The following is a 27542-nucleotide window of genomic DNA, read 5'->3' as shown; positions in this document are numbered from 1 at the left end:
TACCTTTGATGTGTGCTTATCAGCAAGTCTGTTATAGACCCATAAAGACGCAAGCCGCATACTAAACTGCAAAGCATTCTGGGGCCCTCCCCTCGGCTGCTAATGAGACGTTACAGAAGCTTGTAATCAGTCCAGCTTGTATCACTGATAAATCTCTGGGCAGAGTACTCTGCAGGAGTCAGCTATTGTTCCTAGCCACATGGCTCATTAACCACCCTGGCGTTCTATTAAGATCGCCAGGGCAGCTGCATGAGGGTTTTTTTTAAATAAAAAAAAAAATATTTCATGCAGCCAACTGAAAGTTGGCTGCATGAAAGCCCACTAGATGGCGCTCCGGAGGCGTTCTTCTGATCGCCTCCGGCGCCCAGAATAAACCAGGAAGGCCGCAATGAGCGGCCTTCCTTGTTTTGCTTAGATCGTCGCCATAGCGACGAGCGGAGTGACGTCATGGACGTCAGCCGACGTCCTGACGTCTGCCGCCTCCGATCCAGCCCTTAGCGCTGGCCGGAACTATTTGTTCCGGCTGCGCAGGGCTCAGGCGGCTGGGGGGACCCTCTTTCGCCGCTGCTCGCGGCGGATCGCCGCAGAGCGGCGGCGATCGGGCAGCACACGCGGCTGGCAAAGTGCCGGCTGCGTGTGCTGCTCTTTATTTCATGTAAATCGGCCCAGCAGGGCCTGAGCGGCACCCTCTGGCGGTAATGGACGAGCTGAGCTCGTCCATACCGCTAAGGTGGTTAATATTCACTGCACACTGTGTTGTTCAAGTAGGAGCTTATCTGTGATCAGGAAGCAGGCAGGACATGATGACACATTTGACAGAAAAACATGGAGCCTGCCATGAGCTGTCAGGAGCATCTATCTCTGCATATACTATATACAAATTCTGTGAAATCCAAACGTGGACAGTGAAATGCATACGTAATGTAAGTACAGCCAATCTTTAGCTACTGATATATGTGTTTATTTTCTCTGAGACCTTATACCTAACAGCTCCTCTTTTTAAGCTTTAAAATTGTCAATAAATACCATTGCTAAAAGACAAAAAACATTATTGTGTTACTGTTTATTATTTTTGTGCTTCTGTTCAATAACAGGTTCCTGATGCTCCTTATGCTGGCGCTTCCGCTTCTTTGTCGCATCTGATCGCCTGTCAGATGATCCCTGTAAATAATGACCCCGCCTCCAGCACCATCCTGAAGCGCTTCCGTTGTCTGGTTGAGGCCGTAACAAGTAACAGCTCTGTAAACGCCTGGAGTGACCTCTCTGCAGATGCCACTCATAAAGGTTTATGGTGTAATACCAGTGCCGAGAGCAGCGTCGGAAGCCTTCAGCAGAGCGGGAACACGTTTGAGGATTACTGGCATCGTTCTCTTGGCTTGATATCCTCACCAACACTGAATGTATCAGCAGAATCTACATCCATCGATTCCTGCCAGAGTCAGCTGGAGGAGGCCAAGCTGGGATCACGTGACGAGGAAAGTAAATTCCAGGAAAGCATGGACTCTGCCCAGGAGACATTACTGCCGGAAGACGTTATAGATCTTTCTACAGATCACCTCTGCATTCCTGAATGTAGTTCTCTAATGGTTAAAAATCCCCCCGTGACTATCCAGCCCCTTACTGGTACATCACCTACTAGCCATTCCTTGCCCCAGTCACCGGTGTCCTGCTGCAGACCCTGTTTTCTACGAAATTCAGGAAGTCGTGAAAGCCAAGACTCCTCAGCCTCCCTTGATCACGTTCCTTCCAAAAACATTCAGACAGCTGAAATCCATCAAGCTGAGAGTGGAACTTGGGATGAGTTCCTGTTCTCAGAGAGCCTGAGTGAGTTCATAGCCAAACTTGAAAATGACGAGCGAGGAAAGAGTAATTTGAGTTTCAAAGACGCCAAGTTGCGTTTGAGTGGCAAAAAAGAGAAAGCTCGTAAAAGGCGTTCAGAAACCGCATCTGACTTCATTAAAACGCCAGCTGCTTTGTTATCGTTAACACAGCGTAGTAAAAAAGAAACACTAACGGAAACTACAGCACGACACGGCTTCGGTGACAGAGAGGACAATGAATTTAATACATTTTTCTTACAAGTTCCAAACGAAATTGTCCACATTGGTCATACTAGTTCTTGTTCTGAAAACCCAGGGGCGCAGTCTTCTTTGGGGAACCTTCAAGGTGTTCCACAGAGAATCTTTCTAGGTGAATTCAGATCAAGGGACTCCTTTGCTAATGAAGATACTTCCCAGAATTGTTCAAAAATTGAAAAATCTTTGTTGAAGAACAAAATTGCACCTTATTTATTCACAGGAGATGGAGACATTTCTCTCCTTCCTTACCAACTTGCCAAAAATATGAATTCGTGCAGCATTTTGTTAGACCAAAGCAGCTCTCGTGTCAGAGAATTAGGACATGTAGATAATAGGCTTACACCACAAGATGAAGATCTTTCCCAATTAAGATCCGAGAGTCGGAAGTCTGTTAGCGTAAGCTGTGAAGGTTACAATGCTTCGGCGGATCTCTTCGAGGCGAGCATGGTGGGATGTTTCGAAGAGACTTTGCAGTCAAAATTGACTAGATCCAATAAACGAACATATGCAAGGGAAACAAAGAGTCCAAGATCTGCTTCCACGTCTGAAATACAGTCTTCAGGTGTCGTCGTCCATCGTAGATACTCTCACTTCCACACAGGTGGCTTGCAAAATTGTGGAACTGTCCTCCCAAAAATTCAATCTCTGTTTCCATATTTTCAGTCCACTCCAATACTAAGACGATTTTCAGAATCCATCAATGATTACGTTAATATTGTCACTGATGAAGTTCCTGTATTTTCTGTAGATAGGAGATCAAGTAAGTCACTTGCGAATTTCCTGCTGAGGAAAATGAGACGGTCACTAACTGGAACCAGTTCATCCACGGTTTGCACAATTTCAGACAACTTCCGTCTCTTCTCGCCAATTTCCAATTTGTGTTTGAGCTCTGAGATCTCAAGCCATCAAGCCTTACAACGGAGGAGGGCTATTGTCTTGAGATCAGTTAAAAAGAAAATTAATTTGGAAGACCAAGAAAATTGTGATGTCCAGTTAAGTATTACTAGTTGTCCTGTTGATGTAGGATGTACATTTGGGCGGCTGGAGAGCGGTATTGGTACAAAATGTAGAATGGACAGCTATGACATGAATACGGTGGATAATACTATGACTACGTCACCAGTGATGACCTCATCACACGAGTTTACTGTACAGAAGCACCTTCCTAATGACTGGTCTCCTGAACTGTTCAATGAAAAGTCAGAAGTTTGCAGCCATGGTGACACTATCCAGAGGCGGTTGTTTTAACAAATATACTGCCTGTTGCTAAGATATGCTTATTTATTAAATTAATTCTCAGGCAGATTTTTTTTTTAGTTTTATGTGAGTCATTCCTTTTATTTTAAAGAAATCCAGTTGCAAATAGTTGTTTATAATATGGTAATATCCGCAACCTGACATTGTTCTAAGAATTACGTTTTATTCTGGCCGAACAAATTTGTTCTGCCATTTAATTTAAATCACTAAAGTGTTTTGTTTCATATTTGAAGGTAGCTTGGTTCCCATTGGCGACGGGCTCGATCAGAGCGAATAGTTCACTCAGTGCCGCCATATTGTCTCCCTCTGTTACCGCTGTCCCTTGTGCCTCTAGTGTTCCCATCTGTCTTCCTGTGTCTCCACTGTGTCCCTTTCTGTGCAAGCTCTATCCCCTGGTGGCTCCAGTGTTTCCTTGTGCACCCTTTGTGCCTACTCCTGTAGTTCTGTACCACCTCTGTGCCTTCTCCTGTTCCCCTGTGCCTCCTTCTGTTTCCCAGTGCATCCTTCCATTCCCATCTATGTCTGCATTCATCCACCTGTGCCTCCCTCTGTGTCTCCATCTGTCCCCCTGTGCCTTCTTATGTTCCCCATTGCCCTCTTCTGTCCCCCTCTGTGCCTCCATCCATCCTCGTGTGCCTCCTTCTGTTCCCCTTTGTCCATCTGTCCTCCTGTGCCTCCTTCCATCTGTTCGAAGGACAATTTTCTAACACGCTATCAGTTCATTGCTGTTTTCTTGAAATAATGACAGTGTTGCGCTCCTATATTCTGTGCACCACGTCCTCTTATTGTCTATATTACTATAGAAAAAGCGCACAGGAACCACAGCTAGGCTTACAGGGACTTGTCTTTAGGAACCTTTTCAATGAACATAATAAAATTATAGCAACATACCATGTATTACAAAATAAATAAAAAGCACCTATCAGGATCATGATGCATACAGACTTGCACACGGCACGAAAAATCACAGTACAGGTGGGAGAAATGTGCTGATGAAGTTCTTATAGCGCAAAACAAATGGTGACTTCTCCCTGACCTATAGGGCACCACACTTATAGGAAGGACGTTAAAGTCCTAGAACAGGTAAATGGTGTGCAACGAAAATGATCAGAGGGTTAGAAGGTCTCACTTATCAAGAAAGGTTGGACAAACTGGCCTCATTTAGCTTGAAATAAAGATGCCCGAGAGGTGACCTGATTATCCTGTATAAATATATCTGTGGACAATATAAAAGCTTGGCAGATGAGCCTTTTGTTCTTAGGGTTGTACGTAGGACAAGGAAACATGACAGTGTTCTCCCCAGGCTCTTTAAGCCTGGTGCTTCACCTGGCTAGTTTATGGTGAGCATCGGCTCACCTCCTCCTAAGCTGTAAGCAGAGTTGTGTAGAGAAGCACCGGCCCTGCATTCTCTCATCTCGCCTCACCCGGCTACTTTTTCATGCCACCCGGCTGGAAAAATTTGGGGGAGAGAACACTGCATGATCTGTGCATGGAAGAAAAATGTTTGATCTGAATTGATCAATCATGGTGTTATTAAACCCACATATTTTATTTGCCTATTTGTCCCTGGCGATATTGTTATTTGGAAATAAAGGTGCATTTTTTCTGTTTTGCGTACGTCACTAATTACAAGCCCATATATGCAAATATAACAGTAATATACCCTCATGCCATACATAGTAAAAAAAAAAAAAAGTCCCTAACATAACTATTTGTTTTTGTTTTTTTAATGCTGACTTTTTTTTTTTCTTACAAGCGGTTTTATTTTGGTAACTATGCGGATTGGGGAAGAAGGTATTCATTTATTTTTATTTAATTTATTAAGTGTAACATAGTGTGAAATGCGTATCTTTTATTTTTGTATGTATTTATTTATTTTTTTTACCACTAGATGTCCTCACATTCTCTGTGCGACAGAGAAGGTGTTGTTAGAGCTAAGCTCATTGGCTTCTCATTGAAGCTGTGATCTTTGCTTACAGGCACTTTGATTGGTTCAGGGAGGCGGGGATCAGACGCAACGGCGGTCGCACAAACAGCGGCAGGGGTAAACAGATACTCACTCTGCCGGGGGTCCTGCGCGTGTACTACATACTTTTTCCTACTTCCTCTTCTTGCGTTGTTACAGGGAGATGAAAGGCAAGGAGAGGAATAAGAAAGAAGTACACGCGTGAAGGACCCGGCAAGTGAGCATTTGTTTCCCCCCCACCGCTCCATCCCCCCCCCCCCCCCCGGCCTATCTTTACTGCGGGCACCTATTCCTGGCTCTATATACTGGCTGCACCTATCCCTGGCTACCTATACTTCGGCCACCTATTAATGCCTACACCTATCCCTGGCTACCTATACTTCGGCCACCTATTAATGCCTACACCTATCCCTGGCTACCTCTACTGCGGCCACCTATTACAGGCTACCTCTACTGCGGCCACCCACTACTGGCTACACCTATACCTGGCTACCTATACTGCGGCCACCTACTACTGGCTGCACCTATCCCTGGCTACCTATACTGTGACCACCTATTCCTTGCTACCTACTACTGGCTACACCTATTCCTGGCTACCTATACTATTAATTGTATTATACCGTGATACCATGGTATTTCTTTAGACAGTTCTCATACTGTGGATTTTCATACCGTTGCAACCCTAGAGGGGACTTCCTTTAAAGGGGGCCTGGATGGTTAGTTTGCATCAAAGGACACCCACAGCTATTACTGTATTACTAGTCATTCCTGACAGTGTTGATCCAGGGAAAAGCACTGCAACAGTGTAGCCCTCTCGGGGTTGTCCCACTTGCAGTGTTACGATCGCTATGCATGATGGTTGCACAGCCAGTAGTTCCCGTGCTGTATACATTCTGATCCTGTTGGAGAGCACTCACTGGATCTAACAAAATGCGTCATGATAAGGCTAGTGAATTTCATCTTTGAAAGCTGCCCTGTACTGTTTTTGAATCTAGAGTTAACCAGATGGCCATACACTAGTTTTCCACCAATTCGACTATTAGATAGATCTGATCAGAGAGGGGTCTATTGCCTGTCCATACACTGCACACTGATTTTCAATAGATTTCAGCATGAAATCTATTAAAGAGAACCCAAGGTGGTTCGTGGAGGGCAGATGGGACACAGGCATGTTCTCTGATTCATGACATTCCTCTTTTTTCCCCCCCACCGCCGCTCTCTGCTCTCTCACTGCCGCGCTATAGCCCCCCGAGATTAGCGTCAATATTTGTCACGAACTCTGAGGTAAACACAGGGAGAGGGATTAGCTGTTCAAAACGCCCACCACGGGCGTTCCTACAGGGTTACCTGAGCTGCCATTGGGCAGCTCTCTCTTCCTGACCACGCCCCCTGCCGCTCCCCATCCTCCCTGCACGCTATAAAAGACACACAGTTTCTCACTGCTGCGTCGTGACCTACAGGTCACGAAAGTGGGCCATTGCAGCCAGCGGGGAGCGGTGGTTTTTGCGGCTACCTGATCCACTCAGCCCTGCAGATTAGGTAGCCTTTTTAGCATTTTTTTTCAAATAACCCTCCAGGACAGGTGCTACATATGAGATTTAGGCCCGCCCCCAACAGGAAACACAAAGATCTAGCTCTCTATAAGTTCCACCTCTAATCTCTACCTGCCAGTTCTTTGTGTTTCCTGTTCCGGGGAACACCTAGCTCTCTAGCTAGGGAAGGTGGTCAGCAGCCAGGCAGTGCTGAGGCCATCTAAGAACTAGTATGTGGGTAGCCCTATCCTGGTTTGGTCGGAGGTTACCTGTATCCACGGTTGTGGAAGCCTTTGGTGGAGTCGGCAGGTGCACGGCAGCCAGGGGAGCGACTTTGGAGACAGCTAAGGCGGAGGCCATACGCCCGACGGAAGAGGCTAACACCAAGCGGAGGCGGAATGGTGGCCTCGGGAAGGAGCGGTGAGCATTGCAGCGTGTCCAGGCGGAGGCGAGGGCATTAGCGCTGTGGATGTGGAACTTCCGCCCTCACGGTGAGGTCACGTCCGGTGACGTCACTTCCGGATCCGGGTCGGGCGCCTGTTTAGAGGTCGCGGCGTCCATCTCCACATGCGGTGGCGTTCTTGGAGGAGATGGACGCGAAACAGAAGACGGCAGATCAGGTAAGTGGGGCAGAGTCGGAGGACAAGCGCCCGTCTGATCTGCGAGGTCTGATGTTGCTGGCTGGATCATGCAGGTCTGGCATGCGGATGATGGCTGATATTATTTGCCGCTGTCTGATCTGGTGGTCTGAGCAGGGAAGCAAGTATATGCGTATATCTGATAAACGGCAGTTTTTGATTCATTGCTGCATACCCTGTGATTGGGGGTTATTATTATGCTATTTAAACACATGTCGAGTAAGATAATAGCATGTTACCTTAGAGCTAGACAGACTTAATCATTTGTTCACTTATTGGCCACAATGTATTAAGGGTTATTATGCAATAATCCAGACTTAGATATGTTTTGACCATGATGGTCTTATTCATCTCTGTGACTTAGTAAAATAGTGGCTGATTCAGCTGGATTTTTATCAATATAATATGCTCATGTATGGAACATTGAGTAGAATCCGGTATTGATTGCATTATTTGTATGTTTTCCAGGATGCTATGGAGTCTGATAGCTCTGATAGGCCCAGGAGTTGCATTTTATGTAATAAACCTCTACAACTACACTGGCCGAAAGCATCATGCCAAAAATGTATATCAAGTATTATTAATGAAGATAACACTGCTTCCTGTAAAGACTTTATGTTTACAATGCGCCAAGAGATGGTGGAAACTTTTAAGGCCTTTAGGGAAAGTTTGCCAACCACCTCAGGGCAGGAGCAGCAGACGAGTCAGATAATTAAACCTAAAAAGGCTACTAGAAAGTCACCCAGAGTAATCTACTCCTCAGAAGAGGAACAGGAAAGTCATCAGGAGACCGGGGAACCAGATTCTAGGTCTGCTGAGGAGTTTTCAGAACAGGAAGAAATTGATGAGGCATTCACATCATCTAGATTTAAATTCGCGTCAGAAGAAACGGAGGAATTGCTTAAAGCAATCTACTCAACCCTTGACATACCGCAAAGGAAGATAGCTGAGAAATCATTACACGATAAATTGTATTTGGGCATGGAACCTTCGGAACAATTATGCTTCCCGGTTCATAGCTCAATGAAAAATGTAATATCTTTACAGTGGAAGGAACCTGAGAAAAGACTATTTATCTCAAAAAGATTTAAGAGAAGGTTTCCATTCTCAGAAGAGGATGCTAAATTGTGGGAGTCATGTCCCAAGCTGGACGTAGCTTTCAGTCAGGTAGAAAAAGATAACGAACTCGCATTTGAGGACCTGGGTCGTTTAAAAGATCCAGGGGACAAGAGGATTGAATTCTCACTAAAGAAAGCCTGGTCAGCTAGTGCGACTAACTTTAAGCCAGCCGCAGCAACTACCTGCGTTTCACGCACCATGTCTGTATGGTTAGAAAGAATAAAAAAATTGGTGAATGAGGATGCACCAAAAAAGGATATTCTAGAAGCAATTGAGGTAGTTGAAGGGGGTAACGATTATGTGATTGATGCGGCCTCAGAATCCTTGAGAGTAACTGCAAAATCCACAGCACTTATAAATAATGCAAGACGTAACCTATGGTTGAAAACATGGGATGGTAGCCAGACATCAAAGGCTAGGGCTTGTAGCCTTCCTTTTTCTGGGGATTTACTGTTTGGGCCACAACTGCAGGAGGTGTTAGAGCGTACAGCCAGTAAAAAGACAACTTTTCCCAAGAAACGGAAATTTGAACCTAAAAAGAAACCGTTTTTTCGGAGAAGACAAACACAAGGCAGAGAACAGCAGAGACGTAAGCCTTGGGCAAACAATAGGGGGTTCCCCAAGAAAAATCCGTTGTTTAGAACAACGGAAAATAAGGATAAACCATGACGCCAGCAAGGTGGGAGGAAGATTAAAGACATTTCTATTGGGTTGGAAGGAAATGACAAAGAACAAGTTCATTCTAGACCTAATAGAAAACGGGTACAAAATCCAATTTTCAAGATCTCCTCCCAAACGATTTTTAATGACTCAATCCCCCAGAGTGCCAGAGGAAAAAAACGCTATGTTACAAATAGTACAGGATATGCTGGCAAGAGAAGTAGTATGCAAGGTCCCAGTAGATCAGGAGAAACAGGGGTTCTATTCAAGAATTTTTTTGGTAAAAAAGCCCACGGGGAAGTATCGGCTGATACTAAACCTAAAACCTCTGAATCCTTATATAAGGTACGAGAGATTCCGAATGGAGACAGTCTTTACAATGCGAAACCTTCTATCTCCAAGCTGTTTTATGATCAATATCGATCTAACAGATGCCTATTGGCATATCCCAATAAGAAAAGAATCTCAAGCTTTCCTTCGGTTTTCTGTAAAGACAAGTTCAGGTCTAGAACATTTTCAATTTTGCTGTCTCCCATTCGGTATCTCTTCAGCACCCAGAATATTTACAAAAGTAATGGCGGAGATAGTGGGGGCTTTACATCTAAAGGGCATCCTGATAATACCCTATCTGGACGATTTGCTGGTAGTGGCCGACAGTATACACAAACTGGAGGATCACAAGAGTTCAGTAATGGATCTCTTAGAACAGACGGGGTGGCTAGTGAATCGACAAAAATCAAATCTGATTCCAACGCAAGAAATCCAATTTTTGGGATTCAGAGTAGATTCACTGTCTCAGAGATTATATCTGCCACAGGACAAGGTAATAAAGCTCCAGACTTTGATACATCAGTGTCAGGGAGAAAAAAGTACAACTATAAGACTTGTGATGAGGCTGATTGGTTTTTTAACCTCCACAGCTCCAGCAGTATATTGGGCACTGATGCATATAAGACCACTACAGCAGTGGTTGCTGCAGAATTGGAAGGGAGTCCAGTCAGATCTGGATCGGACTCTTTCGATGCCAACAGTGGTCAAGCAGTCCCTAAATTGGTGGCTACAGGAGGACAATTTAACAAGTGGTCGTCTATGGAGGTGTCCAATAACAAAAGTACTAACGACAGATGCCAGCCTCACAGGTTGGGGGGCCCACATAGAAGGCATATGTTTACAGGGCATCTGGTCAAGGGAAGTGATGACGCAATCATCCAACTTTCGAGAATTACGGGCAGTAAAGGAGGCACTGACTCATACAGTAGACAGAATAAGAGGTCACCATCTACAAATCCGGTCAGACAACATTACAGTAGTAATGTATTTAAACAAACAGGGGGGCACGAAATCGGAACCACTCCTAACACTAGTACTGGAGATATTGAACTGGGCAGAACAAAATCTACAATCAATCTCAGCGGTACATCTCAAGGGTTCGCTAAATACTATGGCAGATCTCCTGAGCAGAAAGAAACTGTCAAATTCAGAACTAAGTCTAAGTCCAAAAATATTCAAAGAGCTGACACAGAGATGGGGCCATCCACAAATAGATTTGTTTGCCAACTGGGAGAATACTCACTGCAGTCAGTTTTTCTCGCTAGACCCAAAAGGTGCTTTAGGGGTAGATGCGTTGGCCCAGAGATGGGACTTTCACATGGCATATGCTTTCCCTCCAATACCTCTATTACCAATACTGTTACAGAAGCTAAAATCAACAGCAATGTATCTGATATTGATTGCTCCAAACTGGCCAAAACGCATCTGGTTCCCGATGATAAAATCGATGTTGGTGGACAAACCAGTACAGTTGAAAAACAGACTCAACATCCTCAGAAAAGAAGGAGAGCGGACTCAGATTCCCAATCTTCAGCTGACAGCGTGGTTTCTGAGGGGCAAATCTTGAAAAGAAGAGGTCTATCTGACAGGGTCACAGAGACTATACTTAACAGTAGAAAGAATGTGACGAGGGCAATCTACTCAAAATATTGGAAAATTTTTTGTAGTTGGAAGAAGGATAAAGGGCTAAGATCCAATAGACTGGCCACAGTGCTGGAATTCTTGCAAGATGGAATAGAAAAAAAGTTAGCACTAAGTACCTTGAAAGTGCAGGTTGCAGCCCTTTCGGTTTTTCTTAATAGGCGGTTAGCCTTAGAACCTTTAGTTGTAAGATTGTTCAAATCAGTAGAACGTTCCAGGCCGGTATGGAAACGTTCGTATCCCAGATGGGATTTAACTTTAGTTTTGAATATGTTAATGAGTGATGTGTTTGAACCATTAAGGGATATTTCGTTAAGATTATTAACAATGAAGACAATTTTTTTGATAGCAATTACCTCAGCGAGGAGGATAAGTGAGCTGGAAGCTCTAAGTTCGGTAGAACCATTTTGTTTAGTTCTCCAGGACAGGGTAGTTTTAAAAACAACAAGTGAATTTTTACCAAAGGTAGCTACCCTATCCAATAGGATGCAGGAAATCATACTGCCATCCTTTTGCAAAAATGCCACGGATCCTAGGGAAGTTAGGTGGCATAAGTTAGATGTTAGGAGATGTTTACTTTTTTACCTAGATAGGGTAAAAGACTTTAGGAAATCTACAGCACTATTTGTTAACTTTATGGGAGCAACGAAGGGTGAAGGCATGTCCAAGGCATCTATAGCAAGATGGATTAAAGCCTGTATTTATGAAGCTTATAAACTTAAGGGAGTTCCATGTCCAAAAGAGATAACAGCACACTCAGCTAGGTCAGTTGCAACCTCCTGGGCCTACAAAGCTGGAGCAACGGCAACCGATATCTGCAAGGCAGCGACATGGAAGACAGTGAACACCTTCATCAGACACTACAGACTAGATCTACTAGCAGCGGAAGAACAAACTTTTGGAAGAAAAGTTCTTCAGGCTGTGATCCCTCCCTAAGGTTAGTGTTGTTTATTGCATATCATCTCATATGTAGCACCTGTCCTGGAGGGTTATTTGAAAAAACCAAAATTAGCTTACCTGGTAATGCTGTTTTTAATAACCCTCCAGGACAGGTGACCCACCCTAAATTTATGAAGGTATAACTATCTATATGTTGTAAACATGACCAGTAAGGAGTAAATGGTTAGAGTGTTATTAATATGTGGAGTTAAAGTATTCTATCGGAACAGTTAATTGGAACAGACTGGCAGGTAGAGATTAGAGGTGGAACTTATAGAGAGCTAGATCTTTGTGTTTCCTGTTGGGGGCGGGCCTAAATCTCATATGTAGCACCTGTCCTGGAGGGTTATTAAAAACAGCATTACCAGGTAAGCTAATTTTGGTTTTTTGAGCCAACCATGGTTCTCTTTAAAATTGTCTTGCTGCCATTCCCCAAGTGTGCATGTGTGCCCAGTGTTGAAAGCTCACCTGTCACGCCAATGTAATTCCCGGCCTACCCCGGTGTCCCATGTCACCACCGGCACCTGTAGCTCCTGACACCCGAAGCATGTAGTGACGTCGCCAAATGCAGCCGTGTCATGTGCAGGTTCTCATGGTGACGCCAAACACCACAGAAGGCCAGGATTTGCGTTGGCATGACAGGTGAGCTTTCAATACTGCACACAGTTATAGCGAACCTGTGTTTTTTTTTTTTTTTTGGCCCCTGCATTACTCTATGTGGCTATGTGGGCGCGTTCGTCATACATTAGTCGGAGACCCATGAGATGTAGTTGGTGGATGGGCTGGCAGCCACTTGTAACCTGCTCGCTATCTCCAAACTACTTTGGGCCCTGCATGGATTACCTTAAAAGCACCAACCGATGCATGAGCTAAAGACCACAAGCTGCACCAGCCGATGCATGAGTTAAAGACCACAAGCTGCACCAGCCGATGAGACCTATGAGTCCTGTGCAAGCTGCTGCCTTATTACTGAGGGAATTGCCTATAATCTGTGACTTGCTTGTGCATGGCTGCAACGCTACAGTATCATCCAGGCTGCACAGAAATGTGGACAGAGGAGCACACTCAGTACTGTACCTGTATTAAATGGTGAGATCTATGCTTTCTGTGTAAACTGCTGCCTGATTACTGAGGGGATTGCCTATCATCTGTGACTTGCTTGTGCATGGCTGCAATGCTACAGTATCATCCAGACTGCACAGACATGTGGACAGAGGAGCACACGATCAGTACTGCACCTGAATTAAAGTGGACCAGATCTCTTGCACAGGACAGAAGGAAAACCGAGAAATGCACCGTGTGTATTTAGAGAATTTCCCCCTCATCTGTGACTAATTCCAAGTTGTAATTTGATCCCTCAGCTAACTGCTACGGCAGAGAGCTCATTGGTAAACAATATGTCGTCTTCCATGAAAGCAGGAAATAGACACTGCAGATTTATTGCAGGATTTGTATCAGCTGTAACATTTTTTTCCTTTAAAGGTCATTATGCTGTTGCGTATCTTTTAGAGCAGAGAGGAAGTTCTGAGTTCAGGTCTGCTTTAACTGATGAGACCTATGCTTTCTGTGCAAGCTGATGTGTGATTATTGCATGCAAATCCCTGCATATTGAGCACTGTGCATATTGATATAGCTTAGACACTGTCTGTGCTCACTTGCTGACGCATGGAAAAGAAAAAAGATCCTGTACTATAGCATACTTTATGTGCTTGACTATGACTGTTTCTGATATGGTAAACTACTTGACCCTGTCCCTGCAGAATTTAAAGTGAATGGGAACCGCATTTAAAAAAATGAGACAGATACTTACCCAAGGAGAGGGAAGGCTCTGGGTTGTATAGAGCCTTCTGGCTCCTCTCCTGGTCCCCTCGTTCCGGTGCTGGCTCGCCCGGTAGCAGTATTTGACTAAATTAGTCAAATACTGCTTTACCCGGCCGAAGGAGGCTTCAGAAGTCTTCAGGGAGCCCGAGTGATCCTGAAGAAGGGCGGCCCTGTACTGCACCTGCGCAAGCACGCTCTCTTGCACGCTCACGCCTGTGCAGTATGGAGCCACACGTCTTCGGGAGGACACGGCTCCCGAAGACTTCCAAATACCCTTTCGGCGGGGGATTGAAACGGGGGGGGGGGGGGGGGGAGCCAGCACAGGATAGAGAGCACCGAGAGAGGAGACGGAAGGCTCTATATGACCCAGAGCCTTCCCTCTTCTTAGGTAAGTATTTGCTTCATTTTTTTTTTTAAATGCAGTTCCCATTCACTTTAAAGAGGAACTTTAACCAGGCATTGAACTTCATTTCAACCAGTAGCAGAGAAGAAATCTCTACCTTTTGATCATTGGGGGGGGGGGGGGGGGAAGGGGGTCTGTATGGCTGATATTGTGGTGAAACCCCTCCCACAGTGTGATGTCAGTGCAATGGCCCTGACAGTTTGCTGTCTGTGAACCTAGTTGCATTGTGGGAAATAACGGCTTTTTCCAACTGCCAAGCAAGCACTCTCTCCCTCTGTGCATAGAACTCTCAGTAATGAACATTCCGTACAGATCTAGAATAACAAAGCAGATCTAGAGCCCCAATAGTGCAATATGTCAAATCAATTGGTCAATAGAGTAAACATATGAGAATATACTCACAGAGGTGGTTTACGTCTGGTAACCACTCAGTAGGCAGGTGGGAGAATTAGACCCGACCCCACCAGGGTTACAAATGTCGCTCTTTGTAGAAGTAGAAAAACGGGGTAACACCCCTCCACCAAGGGTGGACACTCAGGATAAACCATTGTTCAAAACGGAGGCGTCAAATAAGGATATAATAGATAAAAAATGTTTAAAAAAAAGAGGAAGGTAGTGTAAGATCTGTTGGTCACTTATGCTGAGGCGCAAGCCCGTGGGTCTCGGCAAGCATCTGACGTCACTGGAGCGCATGGCGCTCGGCTTCCATTGGGTAAGAGACGGATGCGCTCTCGTACTGCGCTCTGCCGCTGTAAACAATGACCACGTGTGCACATTCCTGCTGACACGCTGTCTGCTAATTTGTTACTTTGGATTCCTTTGCTTTCTGATTGGTTAGTCCGTGTATAAAGTTAAAGTGAGCGCCCTCTGTCATTGCCCTGATTGATCTTGTTGCCGACTTTGCCTGTATCCTGACCAAGCTTCGCTGTAGATATCCCTGTTACCAACCACTGCTTGTTCCTTACCACGTCTACTGATTGGATTACCTGTTGCCGACTCTGCTTGTATCTAGATTTGCCTGATTGCTGCCTGAACCGAACTCCGCTTGTTAAAGGACTCCCATGAACTCAGCCTGGACTGACATTGGCTTTAACTGACCATGCTACCTGTAAATTGTTTGAACTACCCTCCCCAGCCGCAGTCACCTGGCTATCATCTGGATTGCCTCAGCCTTCAGGCCTCAGGTGACTATATCACTTGTGAACACTGTGCCTTGTATTCCTCATACTGCTCTGTTTGGTGAATACGATCTGTCAGTCTGTATGCTACATCTACCTGCAGGGTTATTGTAGTTTTAGCTAGGTAGGAGTTTGTGCAGGTGGTACGAGCTGGGCTATAGGTCAGTCATATGGGCATACAGCCTGACCTATAGTCATTGACCAGGCAAGCCTGACAGGTAGTGGTAGACTAACCTCCCACAAGTAGACACACAGTATGTTATTCACTGAACAATATCTTTATTTAAATAGACTCCAAAGTAATAGCAACGCGTTTCAGGAGCAACATCCCGCTTCATCAGGCAGTATACGGAGCTTGTAAAGATCCAGCCAGCTATGAGCGCCTCCGGATTTTACAGTGGACAAACACTGACTAAATAATCTAGAAAAGAATATTGGAACAATAAGCAATTGTATTTATTATGTTATTTTCACTACAGGTCCTCTTTAAAGTGAGTTTTGGACTAAGTTGGGCGTTCGGTGACTCTGGTAGTAACTTTAGATTGTGAGCTGGTTTGGCGGCAGAGACTGACGCAGACGATTCCTTGTTCTCCGTGTAATCCGCCGGCGCTCTATAATGGAAAAACATAAATATCAGATATCGCTGCGCCCGACGTCTGCCTGGCAGAAGGAGCCTCTTATTTTCTGCTGGTTTCCCGATGTCTGCTCACATGTTTTCATTACGCATTTATTAATGTCAGGAGAGTGAAAATGGAGAGAGCGCTCGCTGCATAATCTCCGGATCCATCGCGCACTGCGCAGGGAACGGGATGAGATTACCGCATTATGTTCCAGCGACCTTCAGACTGCATGAGTCACGGCGGCAGGCAGGACTCCTGACGACCTGGAGGTGTCTTGTGTGACATGCACGGAACCCGCAAAGGTTAATGGAATTGTATTCACAACCCGAGCTTTAAAGATGACCTGTACGGAAAGCAACATGGTGGAGACCACTGATCTTTCACTGAATAATCCCCTAGCACCGGAACCTCAGTAGAGGGAAGCGCTGTATAGTCCAGAGGCTTCCCCAGTTTTCCTGCACCCCTCTGTTCCAGCATTGGGACCCTTTTTGAAATATTTGACATTAATGTTGAATATTGCTCGCAGCTGGGTGCCCTCAGTTTACAAGAATGGCCGCACTGTGTAAAGTGCACAGTAGCACAGAGGCACTTGCGCACGAGCGGCTGCTGTGCAGGCGCGAGCCCTACTGGTGCCAATGCAGTGCAGCTGTTCTCATACACTTAAGGATCGCAGGCGTGAAGAAGAGGGAAGAGGGTTTCGGCCAACAGCAGGGGGTCAAAGGACGATTGGGGAAGTCTCTGGAGCATCGATGGGCTTTCCTTTATATACTGTAATAGCAAATATATCGGCGCCAAGGAACAATGGAACCACCGCTGAGAAGAACAATGGCCTCATTTCACTAAGATCATGCTGGAGATAAGGCAAGAGAAAACTTACCTCCACACACAGAGAGAGTTATCTTATCTCTTCATTCCTTAAGTTACCTCCTCTGTAGTTATTTTCACACGCAGTTAATAAACAGCCTGTCTTTAACTGTGGAGTTATTTTAAGGATTGTAGAGTTAACTTAAAGACAGAAGAGTTAACTTTAGGTTTGCCTGAGGTAAAATGTTTCCTGAATATGACATGCCTCATCACCATGGTGATAACTCTAGAAACGTTATTAAAGACAGGAGATAAGCTTAGTGAACTGAGGCCAATGTCCAAAAGTTCAGAAGTCAGGCATACATCAAAGGTTTGCGCAGGTTTAGAAAGTCATTGGCCTCAATTCACTAAGCTTATCTCCTGTCTTTAATAACTCTCTTCTAGAGTTGTTACCATGGTGATAAGGCATGTAGTATTCAGGAAACATTTTACCTCAGGCAAACCTACTTAACTCTTCTGTCTTTAAAGCGGAATATAACCCTGCATTTCAACTTTGCTCTAAAACATTATTTACAGTATATTATATGCAACCAGCATTTTTTTTTTTTTACTAGACCAGCATTGGAAGGGTTACACAGGGCTTTAAAGTCCTTAGAGATTTCTGCAGACGCATCCGAACTTCAGTTAGATACTTTTTGTTTACAAATATGTATCTTTTAAGTGTTTATTGTGACTCATCTCTCTCTGAGAAGGAGCTTGGAGGACAGCCAAAGAGTGTGTAACTGTTTATCAATAGATACATCTAACTAAATAGAATGTAACTATCTGAACGTCTGCACAGAACTTAAAACCTGTGTTTAACCCTTCCAATGCTGGTCTAGTAAAAAAAAAATGCTTTTTGCGTATAATATGCTGTAAATAATGTTTTAGAGCAAAGTTGAAATGCAGGGTTATATTCCGCTTTAAGTTAACTCTTTAATCCTTAAAATAACTCCAGAGTTAAAGACAGGCTGTTCATTAACTGCGTGTGAAAATAACTACAAAGGAGGTAACTTAACTACAGAAGAGGTAACGTAAGGAATGAAGAGATCTGATAACTCTATCACTGTGTGGTGGTAAGTTTTCTCTTGCCTTATTATCTCCAGCATGATCTTAGTGAATTGAGGCCATTGTATGTAGGGAATGATAAATTCTTCACCACAATATATCAAATGCTCAGAGGTAGGTATCCGCCAAACATCAAAACTAGAAAAGGCTTACCAGCTCCCAACAACCCACATTATAAGGTTGTAAAATGGCTCAGGTCACAGATAACGTCCAGGGAACATCAGACAGCGTGAAGATCCAGTGGACATCCGTATGGAGGTAAAGTTTCAGGAATTTATATAGGAAAACAAAAACGGCAATATCTAAGCGTAACCCATTTATTTAGATAAAATTTCTTTAAAAGGCAGTAGATATAAAAACAATAACTCACATACGGGGCCCATAGACTGGGAACCCCGGAAGATTAGCGCGCATGTAATGGTCAATCGTAGATCAGTAGACAATGGTCTGTTAATCTATGATTGTATGCACTTTACCTCCATACAGATGTCCACTGGATCTTCACGCTGTCTGATGTTCCCTGGACGTTGTCTGTGACCTGAGCCATTTTACAACCTTATAATGTGGGTTGTTGGGAGCTGGTAAGACTTTGCTAGTTTTGATGTTTGGCGGATACCTACCTCTGAGCATTTGATATATTGTGGTGAAGAATTTATCATTCCCTACATACAATGACTTTCTAAACCTGCGCTGACCTTTGATGCATGGGCTTTCCTTAACCCTCCTGGCGGTATAAAAAAATCCGCCAGGAGGGAGCGCAGCAGTTTTTTTTTTTTATTTTATTTTTTCTATATCATGTAGCGAGCCCAGGGCTCGCTACATGATAGCCGCTGCTCAGCGGCATCCCCCCGCCCTCTTCGATCGCCTTCGGCGATCTCCGATCAGGAAATCCCGTTCAAAGAACGGGATTTCCTGGAGGGCTTCCCCCGTCGCCATGGCGACGGGCGGGATGACGTCGGGACGTCATTGGGAGTCCCGGGCCACCCCTCGGCGCTGCCTGGCACTGATTGGCCAGGCAGCGCACGGGGTCTGGGGGGGGGGGGGGGTGGCGGCGATCGATGTGCTGGCGCAGCTAGCAAAGTGCTAGCTGCGTCCAGCAAAAAAAAAATTAAACAAATCGGCCCAGCAGGGCCTGAGCGGCACCCTCCGGCGGCTTACCCCGAACTACGTTCGGGGTTACCGCCAAGGAGGTTAATAGACAACTGAAGTGAGGAGAACATAGAGGCTGCCATATTTATTCCTGTTAAAGGGGTTCTTTCGCGAAAAAAGTAGGCAGTTAAAAAATGTGACAGATGACAGGTTTTGGGCCAGTCCATCTTTTTAAGGGGGATTCTCAGGGCTTTCTTTGTTTTCAACAGCATTTCCTGAACAGCAGTTTAACTGCTAAAATAGCAAGATACCAGCCGGCCTCCCTAATCACTTGCACACTATTATGTCAGTTAGATTTTGCAACTGTTGTTCAGGAAATGCTGTTGAAAACAAAGAAAGCCCTGAGAATCCCCCTTAAAAAGATGGACTGGCCCAAAACCTGTCATCTGTCACATTTTTTTAACTGCCTACTTTTTTCGCGAAAGAACCCCTTTAAACAATACCAGTTGCCTGGCAGCCCTGCTGATCTATTTGGCTGGAGAAGTGTTTGAATCGAACCAGAAATAAGCATGCAGCTCATCCTGTCAGATCTGACAATAATGTCAGAAACACTGATCTGCATATGCTGTTTCTGGGGCTACGGCTCAAAGAATTTTGCTAGGGTACACATGGTACAATTTGCTGGCAGAGTTACCTGCCAGATCGATTTTCTCCAACATCTCTGATCTGAATTTAAATCGATTTTCTGATTGATTTCTGTTCACTTTTATGGAAATCGTTCGGAAAATTGATCAAAATTCATATCCGGCACATTGGAAAAAATGGATCTGACAGGTAAATCTACCATAAAATGGTATCGTGTGTACCTAGAATTAGAGGCAGAGGATCGTCAGGATAGCCAGGCAACTGGAAATAAATGTCAGCCCCCATTTTCCTCTCACTTCAGATGTCCTTTAAGTGGTAAATGGCTAACTTTTTTTCAGCCTTTAGGTTTTCTTCAAAGAAGAATATTCTAGTTATATAGTATAGTTATATCAGCTATTGCAATTCATGTTCAGACACATTTTTCCCCTTTGTTCTAATCCACATTGACTTGAACCATAGTCTAGATTTCCCCAAAGCTCTAAAATCTAGGTACTCAGTGTTCTCTTTGTGGGTACTTGGGGCGGTTATTATTATTATATAGTGCTGACATCTTCTGCAGCGCTGTACAGTATATAGTCTCGTCACTAACTGTCCCTCAGAGGAGCTCACAATCAAATCCCTACCATAGTCCTATGTCTATATGTATCGTAGTCTAGGGACAATTGAGGGGGAAGCCAACTAACTTATCTGTATGTTTTTGGGATGTGGGAGGAAACCAGAGTGCCCGGAGCAAACACACGCAGACACAGGGAGAACATACAAACTCTTTGCAGATGTTGACCTGGCTGGGATTCAAACCAGCAACCCAGCGCCGCAAGGCGAGAGTGCTAATCACTATGCCACTGTGCTGTCTGGTTAATGGAGTATTCGTATTGGTCATAGTCAGTGCAGTATATTTTGTGATTAGGAAAATAATAAATCCTATATAAATATGCCCGAATAAGTATTTTTAGTTAATGAAAAACATAAAGGGATTTTTCAGATGCACTTATCCTAAATTATAGAGTGCTCTTTACAAAATTATATACATGGACTTTGTCCGACCCTTAGAGGGATGCCGTGCCGGACCAGATATCGTGCCCCTACTGCAAGCCCACTAGTGCACATGTAAGATTTGTATTACGTAGCACATCGGTGATGGATGGGGTCGGCGGCAAGGACAATGTCGGACTTAGGCCTCGATTCATCATTCTCTTTGAGATAACTTTTTCCAGTTTGTTAAATTACCAAATTCGAAGTTTAGCGATTTCTAGTTGTATTCATCAAGGTTTTTCCTCATTCGGTGTGAATTCGATAACAATTCGGTAACCATTCGGTAACGTGTCTATATTTGCATTTTACAGTTGTACTTTAACACAAGGCCATAAGATTCCCATGGAATTGTGGGTAAAAGGCAGTCCTTTGAGCACTACGTAGCAACATTCTGAATAGGGCTTTACACCTGGACCAGGATTCTGAAAGTGGTTGGGACAATCCCACAATTTGATAGGAGCCTTTTCTAAAAAAATTATAGTGCAGCTAGCAAATTAGTTAACCCTGACACTGCCTGTGTTCTCTTACAAGATGATTCAAGAGAAATGCAGATGTCGTGTTATAGCAAATAAATCTATTCTCTTACAAATTTATATGGTTGCAGACCTTATTCTTGCCCTTCTGCGCCTTTGAATCACTCTCAGCTGATACATAACCACTTCAAATGGCTCCATCTTCTCTGTCAGCAATGATCTGACAGGAATAACGACAGAGCAGTGAAGGAGATAACTAATCCTAAATGTAACGCTAAACCACGCCCACTTTCTTTTTCATGAATTGCACTTTATTCCGTTTTAGCGAATCGTTACCGAATGTTCGCTAACAGCTGTAGATAACTTTGATGAATCCTGAAATGAAGTTAACAAATTCGATGTTTTACCAAACTGTTGTTAACAAATTTGCTAAGTGTTGATGAATCGAGGCCTTAGTCCTACACTTTGATCTCAAGAGGATGACTATGTCCGGCATTGGACCTATAGCGGATAAGTCATTGGACCTATAGTGGATAAAGCCACTAGTTCGACATAGCATTGGAAAGGGTTTACGTGATCTAATACCCATCCTCCCCCCAGCTTCTGGCTTTGGACAAATGTATGTAGTGACAGGTGTTCCGCTATTGCATCTATGTTTTCAGCCTAGAAGTTCTCACACCAGTCAGAAGGCCTTTTTCTGGTCTGCGAGTCTCAATCCTCCGTTCTGCCGCGTTATAAAAATCTGCCTCCTCATTACTCAGCGCTACAAATTGACTGAACGTCTACGACTGATTTCTTTTCTTCTGAGTGCTTTTAGGAAAATAAGTGATTTCATCTCAATTATCATTTGTTGCTTCGTTTCCTTGGAAGAATCAATTTTTAGAGCGTTTATGGCTTCGTTTAATATTACATAGTTACATAGTTACATAGTTATTTTGGTTGAAAAAAGACATACGTCCATCGAGTTCAACCAGTATAAAGTACAACACCAGCCTGCTCCCTCACACATCCCTGTTGATCCAGAGGAAGGCGAAAAAACCCTTACAAGGCATGGTCCAATTAGCCCCTAAAGGGAAAAATTCCTTCCCGACTCCAGATGGCAATCAGATAAAATCCCTGGATCAACATCATTAGGCATTACCTAGTAATTGTAGCCATGGATGTCTTTCAACGCAAGGAAAGCATCTAAGCCCCCTTTAAATGCAGGTATAGAGTTTGCCATAACTACTTCCTGTGGCAATGCATTCCACATCTTAATCACTCTTACTGTAAAGAACCCTTTCCTAAATAAATGGCTAAAACATTTTTCCTCCATGCGCAGATCATGTCCTCTAGTCCTTTGAGAAGGCCTAGGGACAAAAAGCTCATCCGCCAAGGTATTATATTGCCCTCTGATGTATTTATACATGTTAATTAGATCCCCTCTAAGGCGTCTTTTCTCTAGACTAAATAAACCCAGTTTATCTAACCTTTCTCGATAAGTGAGACCTTCCATCCCACGCATCAATTTTGTTGCTCGTCTCTGCACCTGCTCTAAAACTGCAATATCTTTTTTGTAATGTGGTGCCCAGAACTGAATTCCATATTCCAGATGTGGCCTTACTAGAGAGTTAAACAGGGGCAATATTATGCTAGCATCTCGAGTTTTTATTTCCCTTTTAATGCATCCCAAAATTTTGTTAGCTTTAGCTGCAGCTGCTTGGCATTGAGTACGATTATTTAACTTGTTGTCAATGAGTACTCCTAAGTCCTTCTCCAAGTTTGATGTCCCCAACTGTATCCCATTTATTTTGTATGGTGCTAGACCATTAGTACGTCCAAAATGCATGACCTTACATTTGTCAACATTGAATTTCATCTGCCATGTATGTGCCCATATAGCCATCCTATCCAGATCCTGTTGCAATATGACACTATCTTCCTGAGAGTTAATGATTCTGCACAATTTTGTATCATCTGCAAAAATAGCAACATTGCTCACTACTGCATCTACTAGGTCATTAATAAATAAATTGAAGAGCACTGGACCCAGAACAGACCCCTGTGGGACCCCACTGCTAACAGTCTCCCACTTTGAGTATGATCCATTGACCACAACTCTCATATATCTGTAATTAATCCATTTTGTATTCATGAGTCTCACAGTTGTTGAGCAGCACAGGCTCAGTATGAGAGTAAATTAGATTTTCCAACGAGCATCGTCCGAGTCTGTCCAGAGCCATCGATCAGTGAATTGATGGAACCTCAGTGACTTTGTGAATCTGGATTATGGGAGGTCTTTGGTCAACCATAAAAAGTTTAATCTAAAGGAGAACTGCACTATAGGTTTTAAAGTTAGCCTGAAGCATAAATAAAAAGATACTTTCCTAAGGAGAGGAAGGAAGGCTCTGGGTCCTATAGAGCCTTCCATTTCTCCTCCCAGGGTCCTCGTTCCCCACCAGGCTTTCCTGTTTGAATCTCTCGCCGCGGGAGACTTCGGCAGTCTTCGGAAGCACTCGGGCTCCCGAAGACAAGCGCCTCTGTATTGCGAGTGTGCGACGAGAGAGGGCACCCAGGCGTGAGGAGTAAGAAGCAGCCAGGCTTCGGGAACCTGAGTCGTTCTGAGAAATGCCTAAGCCATGCAGAAGAGAGCAGTCTATGGCCGATTGGTTATAGACTGCTAACGGGGGACTGAGAGGAGAATGGAAAGGCTCTATTGGACTTCCACAGCGAGGCGCTGCGGTATTTTTTACATAAACTTTTATATGGCTACGTTACGGCATGACACGACAGAAGTGACGTTTTCGCTGCATCCACGACACAGGGCCAAAACTACGTTACCGCACAGATTCTGCAGCGAGGTGCGTCGGCCCGGAAGTCATGTTAGTCTATGGTGATGTGTGGATTCTAAAAAAAAAATCACCGTATATCACCGAATATGCATTGAGCTCATCACTTCCTGCTTGGCTGGTGGCCAGGTAGGGAACACCGCACAATAGCGCAGTGTTCCCTGAAGGCCTGTTTTTGCTGGTGCGATGTGGTGCTTCGGGTGCTGTGCTTCACTGATGCTGGTTTCCAGTGTGAAACCAGCCTCACTCTCCTTAGGTGAGTAACTGTTGCTTTTTATTTTCTCTTCAGAATACCTTTAACAGTAGGCAGCTTACCATGTTTCCCCAAAAATAAGCCCTCCTCCGAAAATAAGCCCTATGTTATATTTCGAGCATGCTTGAAATATAAGCCCTCCCCCGAAAGTAAGCCCTAGCTGTATACTGGTAGAAAATAAAAATCTAACGCTATGCTAGTGTGTGTGTGTGTGTGTGTGGGGGGGGGGGTGTAGTCTCTCATCGCACCTCCCTCGTGGTTGCGTCCTCCTTCGTTATCAGCTCCAGTGTCCTAACAAGATCGGCGCCCTTTGACCCAGTTGCCGCACATGCACTGTATGCTGGGTCGGCTGCGTGACCGTGCTTCCCTCTCATTATAATCCATGTATGTGCGCTGATGCCTCTCGGCGCACATAGATTATGATGAGAGAGGAGAGCGGTCACGGAGCCGAAAACGGCCATAAAACACTTTCCTGTCAGTAAATGGCTTCTGAGAGCAGAAAAGAAATAAAAAGGGCCAATAATTCACAGATTTGAGCTTTGGCATACTTCAATGAAGGTGTCACTGAGCAGAGACAAGTGAACAGTAAAAACTAGATTTAAAGGGAAGGTCCAAGCAAAATAAAAAAATGAGTTTCACTTACCTGGGGCTTCTACCAGCCTCATGCAGCCATTCTGTGCCCTCGTAGTCACTCACTGCTGCTCCAGTCCCCCGCTGGCAGCTTTCCGACCTCGGAGGTCGGCGGGCCGCATTGCGTACGTTTTTACGCATTCCCGCTAGTGCAAGAACATTAACACATACATTTTTACGCGTTACTGGTTCTATGCGTAAATTTTTACGCATTGAAGCAGTAACGCGTAAAAATGTATGCATTAATGTTCCTGCACTAGCGGGAATGCGTAAAAATGTACGCAATGCGGCCCCCGACCTCCGAGGTCGGCAAGCTGCCAGCGGGGGACTGGAGCAGCAGTGAGTGACTAGGAGGGCACAGGATGGCTGCATGGGGCTGGTAGAAGCCCCAGGTAAGTGAAACTCATTTTTTTATTTTGCTTGGACCTTCCCTTTAAATATAAAATAAAACTTTTAGGAGGAGGATAGATGCATTTGTTTTTCTAATCAGTTTATTTTCACCTAGGATGTCCTTTAAAGTGAATGTTTACCAATTAAAAAATAAAAAAGTCAGATACTCACCTAAGGAGAGGGAAGGCTCGGTCCTAATGAGCCTTCCCTCTCCCGGTGCCCGGTCCCGCGCAGGATCCCCCGTGGCAGTATTCGACCAGTTCGGTCAAATACTGCCACTTCTGCAGCCGGAGGGAGCTTTCGGAAGCCTTCGGGAGCACTCGGGCACCCGAGGACGGGGCCGCTCCATAGTACGCATGTGTGAGCGCCCTCTATGACGCACTCGCGCGTGCGTAGTATGGAGCGGCCCGTCTTCGGAAGCCCGAGTGCTCCCGAAGACCTCCGAAGTCCCTGCGGCGGCGGACGCGAACGGAGGAGCCAGCGCAGCACCGAGGGCACCGGGAGAGGAGAGGGAAGGCTCATTAGGACCGAGCCTTCCCTCTCCTTAGGTGAGTATCTGACTTTTTTATTTTTAACTTGGTAAACACTGGCTTTAATGTCGCATCACAACGCAACATCCTACTGTGCACCTAGCCTAAGAATATACTATTCCATGTCTAGCTACTAGTCTTATTTATAAAGCGTCAACATATTACGCAGCGCTGGACATTACTTTAGGCTACAGACAATATTTAGGGGTGACATACAGCAATATGACAATGAAATCCCCATACAGAGGCTGTGTCTGCTTATAGAGCCCAGCCTCTGTTGCTATTTAGATTCCCCCTAACGTCCCCCTGTGCTCAGCGAGACCCCATAATTCACAGCCGCGCTATGTGTCTGTGTTTACCTTTGTAATGCCAGTCTCCGCTCTCCCCCGCCTCCTGCAGAGCTCCGGTCCCCGGCCGCGTCCCTTGCCTCCAATCAGCGTGCAGGGAAGGGGCGTGGGTGGGGACCGGAGCGATGCAGGAGGCGGGGAGAGCGGAGACTGACATTTCAATGGTAAACACAGCCGCTGCTGACACTCTGTGTCGGCAGTGCCGCTGTGAATGATAGGGTCTCGCTGAGCGCAGGGGGACGTTAGGGGGAATCTAAATAGCAACAGAGGCAGGGCTCTATAAGCAAAACCAGCCTCTGTATGGGGAATTCATGGTTAGAACCTCGCCTCGGGTTCTCTTGAATACAAGAAAGACCACAGTATGAGTACAAGGTAATGCTTAGTCACTGGAGGGGAGCATGGAGATTAGGCAAGTTAGGTTCACTCAGATGCATAGCATGGGTTCACAGTAATGGAGGTGCATGATCAGGTATGATACAAAAGGAGGAGGACCCTGCCCAAAGGCTTACAATCTAGAGGGAGAGGTAAGGACATGAAAGGTAGGGGACCAGAGTTCAGCTGTGGGTTTAGAGCACTTGTGAGGGGTAGTAGGCCAGAGTGAAAAGGTGAGTTTTGAGGGTTTTCTTGAAGATGTTGAAGGAGGGGGCTGCCCTAATGGGTGGAGGTAGGGAGTTCCATAGTGTTAGAGCAGCTCTTGAGAAGTCCTGGAGGCGTACATGGGACTGGGTGATGTGGGGGGCGGTTAGGCGAAGTTCATTGGAAGAGCGAAGTGAGCGGCTAGGTGTGTAGTAAGATCGGAAATGTAGGTTGGGCAGGTTTTGTGGACAGATTTGTAGGTCAGACACAGTATCTTGAATCTGATTCTGGGCTGGATAGGAAGCCAGTGGAGGGATTCTAGGAGGGGATCCGCCGTGGTGGAGCGATGGGAGTAGTGGATAATTCTGGCTGCCGCATTCATGATGGACATGGTCTTACCATGTTTCCCTTCTTAGACAGCACACCTCACCCGCTTCGCCGGCCGTGCCGTGTCCAGTCCGTGTGGCCAGCACAGACTTCACAGTATCCATGGCAAAAATGACCAGCACTGGCCTCGTCTTTAAAAGGCAGAGTTTTTATTCACTTGCACATCCGTGAACAAAACATAGCTGTGAACATCCGAAATCCTCAAGGATGTAATTATAGCTCTATGTATCTTAAAGTGAACCTCCGGACTAAAAATCTACTCAGCAGCA

The 27542-nt window shown here is 45.0% G+C and overlaps 1 protein-coding gene across 2 annotated transcripts in view; it reads left to right on the top strand.

Moving 5' to 3' along the window:
* The window catches only part of LOC137543627 (DNA damage-induced apoptosis suppressor protein-like), a 36777-nt gene extending 33403 nt beyond the window's left edge, over nucleotides 1–3374 (top strand). For both annotated transcript variants that reach the window (XM_068264757.1, XM_068264749.1), the window contains one exon: nucleotides 1095–3374. In XM_068264757.1, the coding sequence (XP_068120858.1) occupies nucleotides 1095–3326 (2232 nt within the window). In that variant the 3' untranslated portion in view covers nucleotides 3327–3374. The remainder of the gene's footprint in view (nucleotides 1–1094) is intronic.
* The last annotated feature ends 24168 nt before the right edge of the window (nucleotides 3375–27542 follow it).

The sequence above is a fragment of the Hyperolius riggenbachi genome, chromosome 2 (assembly GCF_040937935.1).
Source record: "Hyperolius riggenbachi isolate aHypRig1 chromosome 2, aHypRig1.pri, whole genome shotgun sequence".
In the NCBI taxonomy this organism is placed as follows: Eukaryota; Metazoa; Chordata; class Amphibia; order Anura; family Hyperoliidae; genus Hyperolius; species Hyperolius riggenbachi.
Note: the sequence above shows the minus strand (reverse complement) of the source record. Positions and strands in the feature narration are given on the sequence as shown.